This window comes from Tiliqua scincoides, chromosome 1 (genome assembly GCF_035046505.1).
Source record: "Tiliqua scincoides isolate rTilSci1 chromosome 1, rTilSci1.hap2, whole genome shotgun sequence".
Lineage (NCBI taxonomy): Eukaryota > Metazoa > Chordata > Lepidosauria > Squamata > Scincidae > Tiliqua > Tiliqua scincoides.
This window is the reverse complement of record NC_089821.1, coordinates 279,985,649-280,006,463: the sequence shown is the minus strand read 5'-3', so window position 1 is coordinate 280,006,463 and position 20,815 is coordinate 279,985,649. Positions and strand designations below refer to the sequence as shown.

The 20,815-nt window shown below is 44.0% G+C and overlaps 1 protein-coding gene across 1 annotated transcript in view; it reads left to right on the top strand.

Annotated features, from left to right (window-relative positions):
* Positions 1-950: 950 nt before the first annotated feature.
* The window catches only part of EPHX2 (epoxide hydrolase 2), a 63,839-nt gene continuing 43,974 nt past the window's right edge, over positions 951-20,815 (top strand). The window contains exons 1-5 of the mRNA XM_066611983.1: positions 951-1,152; positions 14,221-14,305; positions 15,251-15,407; positions 17,289-17,479; positions 19,698-19,820. Of these exons, the coding sequence (XP_066468080.1) occupies positions 1,043-1,152; positions 14,221-14,305; positions 15,251-15,407; positions 17,289-17,479; positions 19,698-19,820 (666 nt within the window). The 5' untranslated portion in view covers positions 951-1,042. The remainder of the gene's footprint in view (positions 1,153-14,220; positions 14,306-15,250; positions 15,408-17,288; positions 17,480-19,697; positions 19,821-20,815) is intronic.

Sequence of the window (20,815 nt, the reverse complement as noted above, 5' to 3'; positions counted from 1 at the left end):
AGGAAGATGGCCTGCTACAGTAGCTCTTTGGCTTGTGTCTCCAATAACTGTGAAGGAGCTATAGGAACTCAGGGCAGCTGTGGGGCTACAGCTTCTGCAGAAGTTCATTTTGGTGCACACAATACACTGTCCATTCGAGTGTGAGCCTAACTACAATGATGCAATAGATTTTCTACACTTTCTATAGATTTTCTGTATGTCAATGATTTTAGAGAGGAGTGTGTTTGGTTTTCCATATTATGGTGCCTTAGATCACGGGTGGACAAACTTTTAATTTAGGGATCCTGGACCTTGAACCATTGTATAGAAGAGGGAATTTCAGCAGGTGCAGCTTGTCATCTCCCAGATGGCAAGCTGCACCTGCTGAAATTCTCTGTCCTATACATATGTCCAAAGGTCCAGAACCCCTAAAGTTAAAGTTTGCCCACCCTTGCTTTAGATGCCAGTGCCGCATGATCCGGTAGACCTGGGCTCCAAAGTCTATTCTGGCTGTCAGCATCCTCCCCCTGCCCTATTTTACCCCCCCCCCCATTCTGCCTGCCTCCATTGCGCCTCTCCCCCTTTGAGAAGGGGTCCCAAAGAAACTTGGATCAGGGGTCTCTCAAGAATCCTGCTTTGGTGACCCACCAAAAATCAGGTTGACGACCCAGTGGGTCGTCATGATCCACCTGTGGGCCCTCCCGACCCACAGTTTGGAAACCACAGTTTTAATTTTTAGCTGCCCTGGGAAACTGTATATGGAGGAGGGGATACATTGTCTCTGCCTAATGCACAGTGTACGCAAGAAACAAGCACCACTTGCTATGGAACAACTCCAGCTGGGCTGGCCAAGGAACCCAGCAAAGCTCTACTTCGCAAGCAGCGCTAAGACCCAGCGGATCCCCGGGAGGAAGGACGAGCTGGTGGGCGGTCTTTCAGGAAGGCGTCCCGGGGAAGGAGGGGAGGGGCGTGTCCCTGCAAGTTCAGTGTGGGGGCGTGGCCTGTGCCACAGGTCTCCCTGAGGTAAAGGTGCTCTCCCCCCCCTTAGCGGCCAGGGAAGGAGATGGCAGCGAGGCGGCGGTGGTTGGTGCTCTTCGACCTGGGCGGCGTCCTCTTCGGCCGTGGCGCCAGGGGACTCCTGAAGAGCACGGAGGAGTCACTGGGCCTCCCCGGGTGGGTACCTATCGCCTGAGTGGGGAAGAGCCGTTGGCTCGCGCGCGCGGCTTTTGCCTGGCCCTGCGCGGGTGAACCATAGAAACGAGCCTGGCCGGGTCCGCGCAGGTTGTCGCGCCTGCCCGCCGCTTTCAGTGAGCGTCCTCTCTCTCACTCGACTTGCCCCCCGCCAGTGCTGCAGTCCCGGCTGGCCGCAGTCAGTGGCACGGCGGGTCCAAAGGCTGACTGGCAGGGGCCGTGCGGTGTGTTGCAATGCAATGTCGGCTGGCACATGAGTGGATAGGCTCGGTGCTGCTTCTTGTGGGAACGTTGGTTGGTACAGTACATGGGTGGGGAGGCAGGCGGGGGCAGAGCCTCCCCAACAGAGCAGGTGAGGCAGGCGAGGGCAGAGCCTCCCCCACCTGTGTCCTTTGAAAAGCCCCTGTGTGGGGCACCCAAGCACCCACAACCCATGCGCTGTACCTGCCTGCTCCTCTGCCCTCCCTGCTCTGTGCGTGGGTGCTTGGGTGCCTCACACTGCGGTGCTTTTTGAAGGACTCTGATGGGGAGGCTCTGCCTCACCTGCCTCCCCATCCACTGCACATCCCTGCTACAGTACTTCTTGAGGTGATGGTGAGAGGTTGGCTGCTCTACGCATGGGTTGTGGGTGCTTGGGCGCCTCACACTTCGGCAGCACTTTTCAAAAGACCCCGGTGGGGAGGCTGTGCCTGACCTGCCTCCCCACACACTGCATGTCCCTGGTACAGTTATTCTTTAAGTGTGGGTGAAAGGTTGGCCGCTCTGTGTGTGGGTTGTGAGTGCTTGGGCACCTCACATGGCGGCAGTGGTTTTCGAAGGACTCCAGTGGGGAGGCTGCACTTCACCTGCCTCCCAACCCATTGCACATTCCTGGTGCAGTACTTCTTGAGGTGAGGATGAAAGGCTGGCCACCTTTTTCTTTTTTACTCTGACTTCTGTCCCCTTATTGCATTTAACTGGATCCTTCTTTTCTCCTCCAAAGTTGCCCCAAAGTTTCTTCTTCATTGACCTCCATCTCCTGGTTCTTCAGGATTTGGAAGGTATAGCCACCGGTGGGAATAAGTGCTAATGCATAGCAACCCACAAGAGAAATATGCATGGACACAATTTTTGCCCACAAGTTTTGTTCCATCATAACTAGTAGCCATTGGCAGACCAGTTCTTCACAAATATGTCCAATTCCCTGTTAAAGCTATCCAAACTAGTGGCCATCAGCACAGCCTGTGAAATTCACTGCCACAATTATGGACCTTGTGAAGTCCCTCCTTTTGTCCCTTTCTAATCTACCACCAGTTAGTTTCATTCAGTGACCCTTGAATCTAATACTGCTAGAGAAGGAGAAAAACTTAATATCTTTCCTTCCAGTTATACGCACCCCGCCACTTGATCAGCTTTTTTGTTCTAGACCAGTGGGTGCCAAACCCAACCAGACCAGCAGCCGGTTTCAGCACCTGCAAAAAGCCTTCCCCATCATGCTTGGAGCTTACTGTTCTGTGCTGCACTGTCTTATCTTGCTATCTGATCTCACAGAGTTGCAGCTACTTCCACTGCCCATCATCTCAGCAGGCCCTGCACCCAGATTTTGAGGAAGAAGTGGCTAGCTGGAGTGACTTTGTGAGAAGATTGGATTAAAAGGCAAGCTGGTGCCATGCAGAACAGTAAGCTCCATGCACAGTGGGGAAGGCTTTTCCCTTACACAGTGGTCCATGGTTTGGAGACTGCAGTTCTAAACCAGCAGTCTCCAAACTGTATACCAATGCACACTGAAATTCCTTCTTTGATGCAAATGGAGCTTACCATTCCACTGGGGAGCCGCATGTCTTCCTTCCTAATCTCCCCTGAAGGTTGCACTGGGCAGCTGCGTTTGCCTGAAAAGCCAGGTGCAAAGCCTGCTGGGGTGATGAAATGCAGAAACAGCTGGCCATTGTGATGTTTGGGGGAGATCAGGAAGGAAGATATGCAACTTCCCAGCAGACCGGTAAGCTCTATTCACCCAGGAGTAGGATTGTAATGGGCATCAGGTCTGGCCTATGGGCCGAGGTTTGGCACCTGCTGTTCTAGACTATCCTAGAAAGGAAAGTGCAAATGACCCCTAGCATGGGATGTTGTGGCTGCTGTGGAGGCAGCGCATTTGACATTTTTACTGAGCTGTCTATCCACCATTACTCCAAGGCCTTTTTCCTAATTGGTCGACAACAGCATGGGTCCCATCAGTGTGTGTGAAATTTGAACTCTTTTTGCTCCAATATGCATCACTTTACATTTATTGACATTGAACCATACTTGCCATTTGGTTGCCCATTCACCCAGTTTGGAGTGGTTCTTCTAGAGCTCTTCCCAATCTGTTTTGACTTTTACTATCCTGTTTGGTTTTATCTCTAACTTGGTCACCTTGCTGTTCAACCCCAACATCAGATCATTTATGAACAAGTTAAAAAGCACTGGTCCCAAGACAAGATTCTTAGGGAGCCCCGTTTATTACTTCCCTCTGCTGTGAAAATGGTTCCTATAATGGTGGGTTTCCTGTTCTTTAACCAGTTATCAATGCATAAAAGGACATAACCTGTTTGTCATACTTATACAGTGGTGCCTCGCATAACGAATGCCCCGCACAGCGAAAAACTCACAGAACGAAAGTGGTGTGCGAAGTTTGGTAACTCGCATAATGAATTTTTATGACTTATTCGTTTGCAAAAAAACGAATTTTTGTTTTGTTTTGTTTTGGTTTGGTTTGTCTTAAGGGGGGGATCTTCATGTCCATTTATGATCCCGTCCACCCTAGTAAGGGGCGGATCTTCATGTCCATTTATGATCCTGTTCACCCTAGTAAGGGGCGAATCTTCATGTCACTTTATGATCCCGTCCACCCTAGTAAGGGGAGGATCTTCATGTCAGTTTATGTAAGTAAGTCCCATTGTGCTTGCTCCCAGGAAAGTGTGCACAGGATTACAGCCTTCAAACTCCCCACTCAGCATCCCCCCATCGCTCATTCACCCTCTCACTGCCCCATTTCCTTCACGTTTCCCCCCATGATCACGGCAAAAGCAAGCAATTCAGTGCAGCTGCTCTGTCCTCCCCAGCTTAGAGCACAATCCTGTGCGTGTCTCCTCAGAAGTAAGTCCCATTGTGCTTACTCCCAGGAAAGTGTGCACAGGATTACAGCCTTCAAGCTCCCCACTCAGCATCCCCCGTTTTTGAAATCCTCTGTACAGTATGTATGCCTTTAAAGAGCACTTAATAAACACTTTGTAAACCAAATTTGACTTTGTTCTGACTTTTCTTGCCCATAGGAACACATTAATTAAATTTCAATGCATTCCTATGGGAAAACGCGCTTCGCAAAATGAAAAACTCGCATAACGAAAGGACTCACGGAACGGATTAATTTTGTTATGCGAGGCACCACTGTATACCACCTTTCTCAATGGACTTTACATAGGCATGTTTGACATAAATCCATTTTCCCATGAGAGTTTACAAGTATTATTCGATGAGACAATCTCATAGACCCTCCATTTCTCCAGGTGTTTCTCTTCATAGTGTAGTTATCATCCTGGCTGCCAGCTCTTTCACTTTCCAAGCTCTTGCAGGCAGCTGCAGTTTCTCAAAGATGTTAATCTGTATTTCTTTTTGCCAGCTGACTCCTCCACACTCTGTTCCTCCACACACATACCCAGCAGCCTCTCAGTCTTCCATCCAAGCAACCAATCCTGCTTAAATTTTTTCAGGCAAGTCAAATCTAGTCAAGACAATTTGGTGAAGGACTTTGTCAAAGGCTTTTGAAAGTACAAATCCAAGATATGGAGTCAACTAGATTACCTCTGTCCATTTACCTGTGGACCCTGAAAGAACTCCACAAGGTTAATGAAGTAGAATGTACTGTATTAGAAAACGTCTTGACTCTCCTTCTTCTGTATGTTTAATAACTGTGTATTTAACTATACTTTCCATCAGGTTCCAACCCCCACGCCATTTTAAATATTAGTGTTGCATTGTCACTGAGGCTAATTTAAAGGACCAGTTACATATTTTTATTATATCAGCAATTTCACATTTTGTGTTTCTTCTTGGGAGGATGCCATCTGGACACAGTGATTGTGTGTGTGTGTGTGTGTGTGTGTGTGTGTGTGTGTGTGTGTGTGTGTGTGTGTGTGTGTATCAATACAATCAAGAAGCTCAACACTTGTCACCTTTTCCTGCCTACATTCTTCAGAATTCTTCCTTGAGAAGGTCAGATCAGGCACAGGTATCTGCCCTACATCTTGTAATGAAGACAGATGCAAAGAATGTGTCCAACTGTACTTAAAGAGGATATGAAGATTTGCAGCTTTCATTTTTCCCCCTCCTTAGCTAACTGTCCTGTTGCCTTCCTGGCAAGCTTCTTGGTGTTCATGTATTTAAAGAAGTTTCTGTTGTTTTGCCTTGATTTTTTTTCTCTTTTTTTGTGATCAGCTTCTCATATTCTTGTTGCTGGGCTGATTTATCTCTGGGTCAGCTCCAAGGCCATCTAGCCCAGTAACATTCTCTCTGACTGGCAGTAGCTCTCCCAGTTTTCTCTCAGTTCTGCTCTCTGAAAATCCTGGGGACTGAAACTGGGATCTTGTTGATGCACAGTGTAGTCTCTGGATTGGCATTATGAACTCTCCTGTTTAGTTTTACCAACTATATACTGTATCTCACCTATTGATGCAGGAAGTTTCCCCATCTTTGACTTGTGTGGTGCATCAGCAGCCTGTGTTAGCGCTGGAAAAGAGTGTCAGTGGCAGAGTTTTCTGACTTCATGGAAGTTTCCTAAGATTGTACTCCCATCTTCCTCTTTTCTCCTCTCCCTCCATTAGCCTCATGGGCAGATAGCAAATCTTTTGTTGCTTTGTGTCACTGTGGTCCGTAATTCAAATTCTGCAAGTTTCCTGAAGGGTGCAGTAGGCTGCACTTAATAATAATATTATAAAAATCCATTTTGAGAGCCGCTGTGATGTAGTGGTGTACTGGCTATAATGCTGGACTTATAGTGGGAAGACCAAGGTTTGGATTTCCCATTCAACTGTAAAGCTCATAAGAACATAAGAACAGCCCCACTGGATCAGGCCATAGGCCCATCTAGTCCAGCTTCCTGTATCTCACAGCGGCCCACCAAATGCCCCAGGGATAACAAGAGACCTCATCCTGGTGCCCTCCCTTGCATCTGGCATTAAAGCTCACTTGGTAAAGCATTAAGCTCACTTGGTAACTTTGGTTTTCTCAGTGTCTCTTTTGCATATCCCAACCTACCTCAGAGTCTTGTTGGGTAGGACTGGGCCCTCAATCTGTCCCAACTTTCTAGCGCTGATGCAGCCATGCCAACAGGGTGTGCACTTCATCACTTTGCTCTCTCAACTGTTTTCAATTATAATCACATTTCAAATTCTGTCCACATACTTACCTCTTTCATCTGATTTCATTCTACATTCCACGATGTTGGTTGATGATCGTTTTTTATTTTTTATTTTTGTTTATTTACTGTAGGTTTCACATGCATTTGCATGTGTTCTATAGATATTTGGTTTTTGCTGGCCAGAATAAATTTGCATGCTAAATATAGCTATGCTTTGTCATTCTACCATTTTTTACTTTCGTCCATGCTGAAGTCCCTACCCAAAGTTCAAGGTATTGCTGTAGTATTAGAAACTCTTCCTGTGGACTCCCTTCAGATTCACATATTGCAGCCCCATATTCTTTAGTTGTCCTTTGCTCCATTACTGGACAAAGCACTTGTTCTAAAGAAGCCCCTGACTAGTCCAACAAGCTATATTCTGTAAGAATATGGATTCTTGCTATTGTTTTCATGTTTATTAATAGGAAATGTGTGCAAACAGATGGCATCTTTCACATGCTCTCACCTGGCTTTGGGATTCTCACCTGATTCAGCCTCTGCCAATGCAATGCTGGAGACTCTTTGTCTTAAGGCCCACTTCCCATATTACATATAGGGAGAGGGACAGGAAATTCACTTATGCTTTCAGTTCCTTTCTCTTGTGTGCAATTATTTTATTCTTAAATCAATTACTCTTAAATTACTTAAATCAATTTTATTATTCTTAATAGTAACACCTTCCTACTCATGCAGACACAGAAAAACCAAACCAATTTTTCATGTCCATCAAAAGTCCTCAGTTCAGCTCTATAGGATTAGTTCATTAATAGTATATGTTTTACTTTCCAAATCCTTCATGATGGACTCCAGACTAGTTCAGTTAGTGGCAGCTTCTTCAAGTCAGAAGTAGGATTACTTCTGAAAACTCTCACTTAGTCAGGTCTAGTTGGCAGTAAGATATCAGTTTTCTAAGTCCTATAGTGCCCATCATAATTATAATGATCTGTCAGATATCTAAAATTAGTAGAAATTGTTTGATTTTTAGAAGGTAAAGAGAAGTAAAATATGCAGTAAATTCTGAGTTGCTGTGAGTGAAGTCTTCACTGTAAATATGGAGGGCAATAATCTTCCTGATCTTTGCATATTCAAAGACTTGGGTCTTGGCATGCTGCTCAAGGTATCTGCCCAAGAGACAATGGTTGGCAACCTTCAGTTTCAAAAGACTATGGTATAAGCCTACAGCACCTGGTATTCCCAGGTGGTCTCCCATCCAAGTACTAACCAGACCTGACCCTACTTAGCTTCCAAGATCAACTCTCTTTGATGAGGTCCTATGCTAGTGACCTGGCATTTTTCTTGATCACTTTTATTTGCTTAATTAACAATATTTACCTCCTGCATGTTTTATTTCAGTGGTCTTCAACCTTGAGTCACGTTGCCTCGTTTGTGGGGTTATGGGTATGGGTGGGCGGGCATGGCAACTCACGTGAACAAAAATGGACTTCCTGAAGTTCTTCTTGAATCCATGAGTCATGGGCGACAGGAGGAGAAAGACCTTTCTATCCTACAAGATTTTGCAAGCAATCCTGTTGGTGACAGTGCATGGTGGTTAAGGAGCCTCGCACAGCATCCATTTGTGTGCATAATTTTGGTGCAGCAAGGCTCGGCAGGACCTTATTTTAGATTGCCTGCCTCCGTGTGGTTGAAGACTCACTCCTTCAGATGCTTCAAACTGCTCAGTTCTGAGGCATATAATGCTGGGGGTGGTGGTGGTAGGGAACTGTGAGTAAGTAGCTCCTTCACAGTGTTCTGAGCTTGGCTGCCAGGGCTCATACAAGGAGAGTTCTTCTCTTTCCTCCCCTTTTTCAAAGCATTCTGAACTTGGCTGGGCTCCTGGGGCTCATACACTGATTTCTTTCTTCAACCCCCTCTCCTCTGTTTCTGCATTCTGAGTTTAAAACTGTGTTGAAAGGTACAGGTTACTGGGGGTGGGTGGTGCTGGGCAGGATTAATAGTGAGGTCCCCAGCCTTGTGCTTTATTTATTGGGGTTGTGGCACAAAAAAGGTTGAAGAGCTCTTATTTCAAAGAACCTTCAAAGTAGCTTGAAGGCTTTTTTTTGCGCATACCAGAGAAGTTGGACCAGGGCTCATACTTGGTCCCCGCACTCCTTCTGTCCACTCCCCAGTGTTTTTCATCCACCAATGCTGTTTCTGTCTCAAAGCCTGACTTGAAGCCCAATTAAAAGGGATTCAGACAATGGGCTTCATCCAAGACCCTCTGGAGTTGAGACGCCACCACCCGCTCGATCACCTTGCCCAGAAATGGAAAGTTAGAGACTGGCTGGTAATTATCTAGCACAGTGGAAAACAGGGAAGGGCTTTTTCAATAGGGGTTGAACTATCACCTGCTTTCGAGCAAGTGGCAGTGTCCCTATCATCAAGGAAGAATTGACCACCCTTCTTGTTTACTCGACCAGCTCCTCCCTGGCAGATCTAATTAGCAAAGCTGGGCAAAGGTCAAGCAGGCAGGCAGCCTTGTGCTCCAAAGAAGCCTGTCCACATTCTCAGGCTGTACAAGCTGAAAATAATCCCACAAAACTGGACAAGCAGACACCAAGGGGGCATCATCAGACATTATCATTGTGGTATCCAAGTTGTGACGGACATGAGTGATTTTTAACTGCAAAGTGCTATGCAAACATGTCTCAGCGGGCAACTGTGTGTTCCGCTAGGTCTGTTGGAGGGACCTGATGGAGCAGGCCTTGCACAACACAGTACAGTTTCTTTGGACAATTCTCTGCAGACACAATGGTCACAGAGAAGAAAGTTCTCTCCACTGTTCTCTGTGATGAGTGCTATTTCATGTCCGGTCGGGCTCTGCCTCGGTTTTCCGCCACTCTTGCTCAAGACAGTGCTGGAGAACCCATAGTCTGATCTAGCAGAGCAATGCTTAGGCCTTAATAATGGGAGGAATGATGTAAGAATTGCTCTGCTGGGTCATTACAGAATTTTTAACACTTCATTAAAAAAAAAAGTCTCTAAGATTATCTTGGAATACATGCACTCCTTTTTTGGTCCAAGAAGACAGAACAGGTAAATTCTCACCTTTGGAACCATTCACATGGATGTTTGTCCATAGGCTTCCATCTCTTGTGCCTTGAATTTGAATTCCAAGATCTTAGTCCTTTTTTCTAATTCTCTCTCTCTGCTTCCTGCTTCATCCCGTTGCCATGTCTATCACTAGTATAGTCTTCCATTCTTTCTGCTCCTTCACAGAATCCTTCCTGATAGTTACTGTTAAGTTTTTCCTAAACACTGTATAGTGTTTTTACTGTAAGTTGTCAATAGGATATTTGTCAACTTGAAGGCTGTGTAAACTGATCAACCTTGGAAAATGCTGTCTCTGCTTCTTCTGTTTCTTACATGGTGTATATTTATACCAATGGACCTCTCTGATAGCTTAGTTTTTTATTCATTTTATTTACATAATTTATGTCCAGAGGATACTTCAAAATAATTTAGAAATGGAACAGTACAATATTGGCCTCTGTGATCAGCAGTAGCAAGGAGGAGCTGTGGCTCATGGTAGCACATAAGAAGGGCCTATCTAGTTGGTCTTCTTCGCAGAAACCGCACACTGGGTCAACACTTTCATCGAGCTATCCACCAGATACCCAAAATCTCTCTCAGCAAAATAAGTGAATTTTGGTTTCACTTGCTTTACATAAAGATTAACTTGGATTCAGTCTCTGATGTCATCAGTTAGAAACATCTCTGGTCTCAGGTCTTGGAAAGATCATCCAAAGAGTTTGGGTGAAAATTCAGATGACCTGTAAACATTTACTAGACCAGTTGTTGTTTATCTGGTCAGACAACCCTGTATCCCTGGGAATGGGCTGGGTCTGTGTTTGAGGTATTTGTTGCCATCTTCCTGCCCTCAGATGTATCAGCAAGAACATAGCATGTACTAGCTTGTTACTGCTGGCTGCTACTGTACTCTTATCACCTTAATCCCTCTTCTGACAGTGTGTTTGTTGGGATGCCAGCTGCTCCAAATGGACTTTTGCCTTCGGTGTGCATGAAGCAATGTTGAGATGGTGTTAGCGCCTTGTTTTTAGGTGTTTGACTTTCATCAAAGGATTTTCTCTGAAAGTGGAGCTTGGGTGCTGCAAAAGGATTAACACACCAATTTGCCAACATTTCTGTAGGGGTTCAAGGATTTCATGTTAAAAGATTAAACTTTCATTTAGTTAAAATGTAGCTTAACAGATCCTGGAGGCAAATGGATAGTGATACTGCCTTAATTGCTAGAAAAAGTAAGTACCTTGTGTAAAAAGACAAATGAGTGAACTTGGTTTCCTATCTGAGGAGAGCAAATATAGGGGAAGGGGACAGGGAGATCAGCTGAACAGTTATCAGAATGCTAAAATCTGCAGTTTAAGAGTCTTAATGTAGAGTTTAGAAGGAACCTGGCTTGTTCTCCCATACATCATGATCTCCCTAAACCTCTGATCGTCAGGAAATCAGATTGACTGCACACAGAGAAGCTTTCTCTGAGAACCCAAACCAGAGCACACACAAGCATCCTTTGGTCTGAATTAAAAAAAAAAAAAACTAGTTTAAATTCATCTCACCTGGGCATCCTTACCTGCCCTTGGACTTGGTCAGGTGGGCTCAATTGCCCAGTTGGTTGGTGCACATCAATTCCAGCAGGTCGACTGGCCAGGAGCTGCAATTCTTAAGGAACGAGATGATGTGGAATTTACAAACTGTCTGGCTGGCTATGCAAGCTTCCTGCGGTGGTGTTGATGTCACAGTGTCTCAGGGAAGCCTCTTCCATATTCAGCCTTATGGAAATATGAACTTAATGGAAATATATGGGGGAAAAGGAGCAACCAGGGAGGTCAATCATCCCAATTTTCCTGGGTTTCTCTTTGTTCTGTGCATAATTCAAGGTGCTGGTTGTGATCCAATAAATTGTTAGGGACCAGGTAGTTTTAAAGACCACCTCCTCCCACATCAGCTGAACAGTTTTGCTCTTGGAGTGATTCCCTTCTCTACCTTCCAAGGTGAGGTGGGGCCTTTAGCTGTGGTTTTGTGAGCACTTTCCTCCTGTCTACCTGCTCAGCACCCTCTGGTTATCAGATGCTAGTTGGAAACTATTGGCGATTCAAGCTTTTAACGGAGTTTAGAATCTTTTTAAAGCCCTTTTCATTGGTGTTTAAATTTATACTTTCATTTGCTGTTGCCTGTTACATTTGTTCTGGCTGCTACTGTCTCTACTGTGGTGGTTTTCATGGCTTTATTCATTCTCAGTAGGGATTTTAGTTGTGCTGTAAGCTGCCTCAAACTAAGGTTGAGAGTATAAATACTTTTATAAATGGCCAGATTAGATGGACCTTTGGGTCTCATCTAGCAGAATAGTTGTACATCATGCTTATACATGGCAGATAACAGTGGAATTTTGTACAGTTTACAAAACTCACTAGTCCAGTGGTCCTCAAACTCCTACAGGGGTGTTGGGAACCTTGGAAGTCTTTGCAGGGGCGACTGTGGCACCACAGTGATTGTGCTGCAGCAGCAAAAAAACGTACTGGGGGTAACTCTGGCCATCCAGAGGGTGCAGATGGCATGCAGTCCCTTTTGCGGGCCTCTCCACTGCTGACAAAAGCTCTTAGCTCTGCAAAACCTGGAAGTTCGTCGTGATCAGAGATAAGAGCCTTTGTCAGCAGCAGGAAGGCCCATAGAGGGGACTGCATGCCCTCTGCACCCTCCAAATGGCTGGAGCTACCCCCAGGTATGTTTAAAATCCCCTTCTTTGTGGTGGCAGTGCAGTTGTTGCAGTTTTAAAGACCGCATTGTTGCAGTCATTTCATGACAAGTTCCCTTAAGGGGGAATGGCCTTCACGACCCACTAGTTTGGGAACCACTGCACTAGTCCATCAAGGATGCTCAAGGCATTCAGCGAAGGTTCTCCTCAACATGCATACGATTTTTTCAAAGCACTTGAAAGAGCTGCAGAAAAATGAAAACACCAGGTTGCCAAAGTACCTGCAGGGGTTCAAGGATTTGGGGCTGAAAGATTAAAACCTCATTTAGCCAAATTGTACTTTATGGCAGATCTTGGGGGCAAATGGATAGTGATACTGCCTTAATCACTAAATGGGGATTAGTGGTTGAAAAGAACACAGAAGAGAGAACTTAATATTTGGGCAGTCTTTCATTTGAGACTTGATGTGAATGAAATTTCTTGACCTTTCCCTAGTATTAGGGAGGAAAAGTGCCCGAAGTGCATATACTTTCAAAAGACAAAAGCAAGGAAGATCTTATGACTATAGTTCTCTGAGAAACCTTGAGCTAGGTTAGAGATTATCCTGTTATATTGTTTTCCAGCTTAGAGGAGAAGCGCTATAATTTGGAATTAGTGTGTTTTATTATATCCTATCCTTCAAAAATCATTTTTTACCAGATCAAATACAATTAACCTTCCAGCTGTGGTTGGCGTGGCCAACTTCTCTTAAGGGGGAATGGCCTTGGTATTTATATAACAGACTTACTGTAAATTTATGTAATGTATTTACTGCTTAAGAACTTAAGGGGAGCTGTCAAAACCAGCATCATCTTTCCTCATTGGTCAACCAGGTGCTTCTAGACAGTGCCCCATAGCATCCAGGTAACGGCCACTGGTGCGTCCGAGCAGCTGATATTCAGTGGCAAACTGCCTCTGAATATGGAGAGTCCACATAGCCATCATAGTTAGTAACTACTGAAATTCCCCTGATGATTGGTTCAGTTCTCTTAAAGCTGCCTAAATTACTAGCAATCAGCATGTCTTTTAGCAGTGAATCCATAAATTAACAGACCAATCCTATGCATGTCTACTCAGAAATAAGTCCCATTAGACTCATGGGACTTTCTCCCAGGAAAGTGTGGATAGAATTGGGCTGTAAATCTGCATTGTGTATATGACTTCCTTTTGTCTGTTCTAAATCTCTTGCCAGTCTGGTTCATTGGATAATCCTAGTGTTATGAGAAGGAGAAAAGCTCCACTTTCCCCACCTAACACAAGTTTTGATCAGCCTGTCACATTGTCCTCTTAGTCACTTTATTCTGAACTAAAAAGCCATAAATGCTTTAACTCTCCCTTTTAAGGTAGGTGCTTCCTGCTCCCTCCCCTACTGAAGGCTCCCAGGTTTTAGAGCCCCTTTCTCTGCAACTGGACACAAATTCTCCTCTCTTCTGTCCCTTTTATAAGTATTTCCTTCCTTCTTACCTCTCCAGTCTGTTCCCTGCAACTTTCTTCCCAACAGTCCCCATGAGCCTTCAGTCAAGTTCCTTCCTCACAAGCAATGCAGCTCTGATTTTTCCCATCCTTCTTTCATTGCCCTGTGCTCTTTTAAAATGCCCTCATGAAACTTGGTCTCACTGGCTTTCCCAGGCATGTGTACATGGCTATTTAAAGACTTAGTGTTTGGGCAACATACCTGCCTCTCATTTGGAACTGATTTATTGTACTGTCATGATCTTCAACATTTTTGAGGCTTGCTGTGGGCAGAACCCTTGTAGCACTGATGTTTGCAGAGCATGTGTCTCCTGTATGGAACATAGTTCTTCAGGACATGGTGGTTTTAACAATTGTATTGAGAGTTTCTTGGTTGTAATCCGCCATAATTTTTATTTTTGTTTTCATCTTCTAGAAATTTCTTCCAAGATGTCATCCTGCATAGAGGCCCTGATGGACCCTTCTCTAGAGCAATGACTGGTAAAATTGGAGTAACCCAGGTAATACTGTATAAGAATGGGGAGAGGTGAAGCATGTGACTCAGATGCCCAAGGTCTGAGGTTTGATGACATATTCACATACAAAATCTCTAGCAGCATGGTTGGAAAAGATCGATGCCTGTGGACATTGCTGGATTACATGATCCATTGGTCTAATTGCTTATACTACTTATAATGGCATTTTAAAAAATTATAGTTTTGTTGTGTATCTGATGAGCTTGGCAGGCCTACTGGAAGCCACAAAGGCATTTCTGCCTTCTTACTTATGCTTGCTGATGATTTTTTTCTTTAAAATCTCTGTGTCAGGTTCATGTTGCTACAGCTGTGACTAGATCATACAGCCTTACCTTTCCCAGCTGGCCCTTTTTGGCATATTTCTTACCTCAGAAGGCAAGAACACACAGGAGGGTCAGTGACCAAGTTATGTAGGTGGGGAAGAGGTGATCCATCAGGTACAAAAGTTACATAGGCCATTGACACATTATTTAAGAGATAGCAACTGTTACCCTGCACATGCCTGATCTTGTTTGATCTCAGAAGCTACGCAGAGTCAGGCCTGGTTAGTACTTGGATGGGAGACCGCTTGGGAATACTGGGTGCCGTAGGCTTATACCATAGTCTTTCAAGACTGAAGGTTGCCAACCATTTGTAAGGAGTAAGCACAGAAGAAAAGTTCTTGGTTTTTGTATTGGGCTGTTTAATGTTGTATTGAGGCATAGACACATTTCTTTTAAGTGTAACACTACTGGGCACTGCATTTCTTTATAGCAAATTTATCTTGAGATTGGCAAGTTTATTAATTACATTTATACAAATAGTTTTCTCGGCCATTCTTACTTTAGAAGTAATTATTAACTTTTTATTTCAGTTCTGGGTCTTTCTGTGTCCCCTCAATCCTTGTTTGAATTAAAATTTTTGTATTTTAATTTGGTGTCTATTTTTCAGCTTATTACTGAGTTCGATGAAGACTGCAAGAAGTTTGCTGCAGCCTCTGGATCTTCTCTTCCTGAGAGGTTCTCTGTGGCTCAGATCTTTGAGGAAATGGCAGGAGAAGCGTTCATTGCACCTGTTCTGCAAGCAGCTTTGACTCTCAGGAACCATGGTAATAGTTGTGTAAAGGAAGTTGTGTATTCATGTAGTTCTTCTGGCGGAAGTAATTTCAAAGCTGGAGTTTGTGCTGCATATCTTGGTCAGTAGCTATAAAATATCCTTTTTAAAAAGACTCATCTAATAAGCAAGTAGTTTTATTATGATATTAACTTATTATTATATTAACTACTGCAAGGATTTTATATGCTAGATACTGGAAATATATTAAAATTCCAACGAAAGATGAATTAATAGAGAAAATAATGAATGTGGCGGAAATGGATAGGCTTACAGAGATTTTGGATCAACAGCGTAAACTGACACAGAGCAATGGAGACCATTTTATGCTTGGTTGAAAATGAAGTTGTAGATGTATAAGATAGGGCATTTATATGAATATATTGTATACATGATATATTATACAGGATATGAAATGATAAAGGATATTAAGAGGTTAAACTAGAAGAGGAACAAGATTAGAAGATATGTATTGATTGTTTAGATATATTGATATATGATTGCCTGCACCCTCGAATGGCGTGTTTTTGTGTGTTTTTTGTTTGTGTGTTGTGTATTGAGTTTGTGTTATGTGTGTGTTTATATTTTTATTTTGGAAAATTTAAAAATTAATAAAAAAATAATAAGCAAGGACTCTTGCCAGGCTGCAGCCTGATAAAATAAATTTTAATTTATGAATCCAGTTAGGTTTAATAAATTAACTGATTACCAACACAACCCTATTCATGTCTATGAATCCTATTCATAAACCAACACATCATTTTACCAACACAATCTTATTCAGAAGTAAGTCCCATTGTGTTCAATGAGGCTTATTCCAAGGAAACTGTGGATAGGATTGCAGCCTACACTGCATATGACTCGACCAATTGTTTTTCTTCAAAACACATACTGCTAGCACAAGCCTATGATACCTAAGGAAATTTCACTTCAATGGGACACTCTCAAGTAAGTGTTTATAGGATTGTAGACACCTTTTTTTTGCTGGCACCTACATAGGTAGCAGCAGGTGTCACTTTGAAAGAAATATTCCCTCCCACATAAGAATGGAGTGGGCATGTCTTTTCAAAGATGGTACTGCCTGGTTTTGCATACTCGTATTAAAAATGAATTAACGCTTTTAATATGTTGCCTGATTAATCAGAAATAAGATTGAAGTCCTACTCACTAAATGTACATTAATTAAGGTATGTAAGCTTTCTGGGGCCTGTGGAAATATCCTACTAATATAGTTGATCACTTGGTGTGAGTGTTAGTGAAGACCAAGCTGGTGGAGGGGGTTAACATTCCAATTGCAATTTTAGTTAACTATGAGATGGTGGTGCACACATTAGGAATAGTGGCAGGCCTGGAGGGAGGAGGGGTAAAAGCCCCAGGTGCTGTGCTCATGGTCCTTGTGGGGGTGGCCACACCACTGCCACCTTCACCCACCATGCCACCTCCACATGCCCTCCAGAGCCATCCCGGGGGCAGGTGAAGCCCTGTGCAGAGTTCACAACCACTCAAAGTCTTCTGAGGCTTCTAATGTGGTCTTAAGCAGTACTCCATGTTTCCTGAAAGTGCTGTTTAAGACCATGTCGGAAGCCTCAGAAGGATTTCTGAGTGGTCCTGAATGCTGTGTGACACTCCATTGCACTGGATAGGTATCCAGGCAGGGAGGTGGTGTGATGTGGGGGGTGGCATTGTAGACCTGCACTCTGTGGCACAACAGTGGGTAGGTCTGTAACTGATTAGGAACGGAGCAAAATTCTAAATACAGGTTTGCCTGTTTTTGGATTATGATACAGAGTGCATGGGTTCTTGCTTTGCTGGCTTGCCAAAGCCCTGGGTCTGCTTCCCATACTTCCAAATCTTTGAATTGTTTGTTCTCTTCCAGGTTTCAAGATTGCAGTTCTGACGAACAACTGGATTGATGATAGTCCGCATAGACATCACACAGGGCATGTCTTCCTTCTCTTGAGAAGGTACTTTGACATGGTGTTTGAATCATGTCGTATTGGACTACAAAAACCAGATCCCAAGATTTATGAGTACGTGCTGGAGGTGATGAAGGCAAAGCCTGAGGAGGTCAGTTGCACCCCATCTGTAAGCAACCTTTTTTTTTCTGGAGGGCTTAGTTATTCCCTTCCGAATGACACATCTACAGTGAGTTTACTTCTGTGTGTGGGGCATAAAGGAAATTATGGCAGGTGCCCTGAAATACTGAGCAAAGGTAATACTGAGCATAGGACAGACAGTTGACCTTTTGATGTGTGAGACTGAGGTTCTGATCCCTCGTCAGGTGTCTTGGAACAAATGGTTGTATTTCTGCTCCACTTCCCTGCAGTCTGATGTAAATCATCTTTTGCTAGACCAGTTTTACCAGTACCTTTTATTTTAGATTAATTTAATTATTGCTGAGTATTGAATGATTCTGAAGAAGCTTCAGCAACTGTGGGCACCTGTGGATTGGGAACCAAATGCAGGCTTTTGAGGCCCAAACAAGACAGAGATGTACTTGAATCCCCCCCTTTTTTGTAAGTAAAAAAGTGAGGGTATCTGAACTGATATGGTTCACTAAGGCAGCGAGGAGGGTGAACCTTTCCTTTGTGCCATTCTGTCTCTCTATATTGCTTCACACTTCTGAACTACCATTTTGCAATTGTCAGGAAAAAATATGTAATGGAGCAAACAGTGGCCTGGGGAAGAGGGTAATTAAGATGGGGAAGGTTAAGCATCCCCAGCCCCCAACCACTAGTGCACCATGGTCCTGACCCAATTTGGGCTGCTGACTTCCAAAGCTTTCAGAGCGTTGTTGAAAAGTCTGACCCTCCTCTCAAGTGAGCAAACCCCTGTGAACACCATTTTCTGGGTTTCCTGGCCTTTTGAGAGTGTAAGGGATAGTGAGGTCATAATAGCAGCTGTACTGGGCACAGTTGGACCAGACTAGCTCCATTTGGACACAAAGGGTAAAGGGTTCCCATTCACCATAGCATGTGTGCTATGTTTATTGACATCTCAAAATGTAGAGGAGTGTATGCCCTTCTTAAACTATGTTTGCTCCACTAGGTTTCCATGGGCTAAACCAGAAAAATTAAAATTGTTTCAGTGCCCCCACAATCAAATAAGACACAAAAGTGTATTGCAAGGACCATAACTTGACAAGTGGCAGTGTAACTATTTGAACTAGAATCTCCCAGCAGTGCAGGCATCAAGTATTGAACTTAAGTTGAGGTCCTAGGGTGGTATTGCCCAGGCCAAACAGCAGACCAGGTAATGCCTAGTCCTTGTCCTTTCCTGCTAACCTCCAAGCCTATCACAGCTGATCAAGCACAATGTCTTCTGGGCCTTTGGAGGTAGTCTCCAATTCTCTTGTGCCATCTAGCATCAGGGATTGGTTAGGTAAACCCCGCATAACTTCTTGGGGTGTCTCCAGGAGCTCACCAAACTGAAGAGCAGTGACTGCTCTTGGTTACCTGCGCTGCACCTTTCCATTGTGACCGATGTAACACCTTTGGTGCTCCCAAAACAGTATCTGGTAGCAGAACCTTTTCCCCAACCAATGCCAATCAGGTACTACTACTTTACCCAGTAGGAGATCAGTACCACCCATATTTGTTCTTCAGGGGTATATGGGTAGGCTGCCAAGAGATAACTGACTGGGACACTGGGTGTAGAGCAACCTGTGACTCCCTAAGGCTTCTTCCTCAGTTATTCCAGACGCCTCCTTTTCCCACCCTTCCCTGTGTCTTATTTACACATTTACACACACATGCCTAAAGACCCACTTGGGAAAGAGAATCTAAACTCCAATCCACAGGTAGACTTTCAAACATCTCAAAATGGATGACATGGTGTCATCCTATATCTGATCTAGATGTCTGGGGTGCAGGAAACTTGGTAAGGCTTGTGGCCTGTGTCACTCTTGATGAAAACTTTTATCATGCTTTTCAAATATGTATTCATTTTTAAAAATATGATACTGCTATATATTCTTGTATATGATTGGAATCCAAAAATAAAAATGGAAATTGACCAATTAAACATTCAGTGCCATGTATAGCTCCTTGCCCCTCTTTACAAATTATTCAAAATGGTGGAATACAGAATAAATTATACAAATTTGCTCAGTTTTAATAGTGTATATAGGTAGCCTTTTAAAAGAAAAGAGAAAAACTGGGCACCTAGCTCTAGTTATAATGTTAAGAAGCAAGAGGTGTGCTAGACCGGCAGCCCATGCATAGGATTGGTGTATTTCTCCTTCCTTCCTTCCAGCTGATGTCAAGGTTTTACTTCCTCACTCCAGAGTATACTTCTGGATGATATAGGTGCAAACTTGAAGCCCGCTCAGGCGATGGGAATAGCCACCATCCTTGTGCAAGATGCTGTTTCTGCTCTGAAGAAGCTGCAAGATCTGACTGGGGTTCAGGTAAGGAGTTTTCATGGATGGCATGTCCATGGAGATTTCCCTTGACTTAATGGAGACTGTCTCAGAGTAGTTAGCAGAGCGCCTATGTATTGCATTGCAATTGAAGAGCCACCATTTGTCACACCTGATCTTTGCAGAGCCTCATGCTGGGGAGCCACTTTCACTGCCTGTTGCCCCAGAAGGCCCATGCTCTTGAGTAAAGATGACTGGGGCAGGGAGGCATGGTCAAAGTCGATTAAATGATAGAAAGTGCAGAAAGAATGAACTGAGGCATTTCTCTCTTTAACCTTAGAGCTTGAGAGTTACTCAGTGAAGCTGATTAACAGTAGGGCTAGTACAGGCAAAAGAGAGACTGGTTTTACACATTACAATATGAAATGTGCTGCCATAAAATGTAGTAATGACCATTGACCAAGATGCCTCTGAACAGGGATCAGGCAAATTCTCAGAGGAAGAGAGCTCTGGCAGCAGCTATTAGCCATGGAAGCTCTATGAAGAATAATACCTGGCATTTGTATTGCCCTCCTTGAGTGTGGAAAGTGCTTTGCATGTCCTCTCTTGAAGTCTTATACTAATTCTGTAGAACAAGTTGGTTTTATCTGTGATGCAACTGAGAGGGAGCGGCTTGCCTAAGCCCATTTAGTGAGAATCCAGGCAGGAACATCTTGTCACTCAATCCCTCAGTCCAGCTCTCGGTCTCCTTGGAACCTCCATGGACAGCATGTCCCTGGCTTTAGTTGCTGTTGGAGTATGTTGCTGAACATTGGTTGCTGTTGCGTCTTCAGCCTTGTTAGTAGCTGTGGGAAATGCAGTATTGGACGAGCTAGCCCTGCAGTCTTTTCTATCAGGAATAATGCAGTGTTCTTGCTGACCTAATCACAACCTCTGTGTAGCTTGTATGCCTCTGTGCCAGTCCAGTTTTAATTCAGCAACTGATACCACTTTGCTTCTTTGGGTCTAACACATCAAACACTATCTGAGGATCCTAATGGACC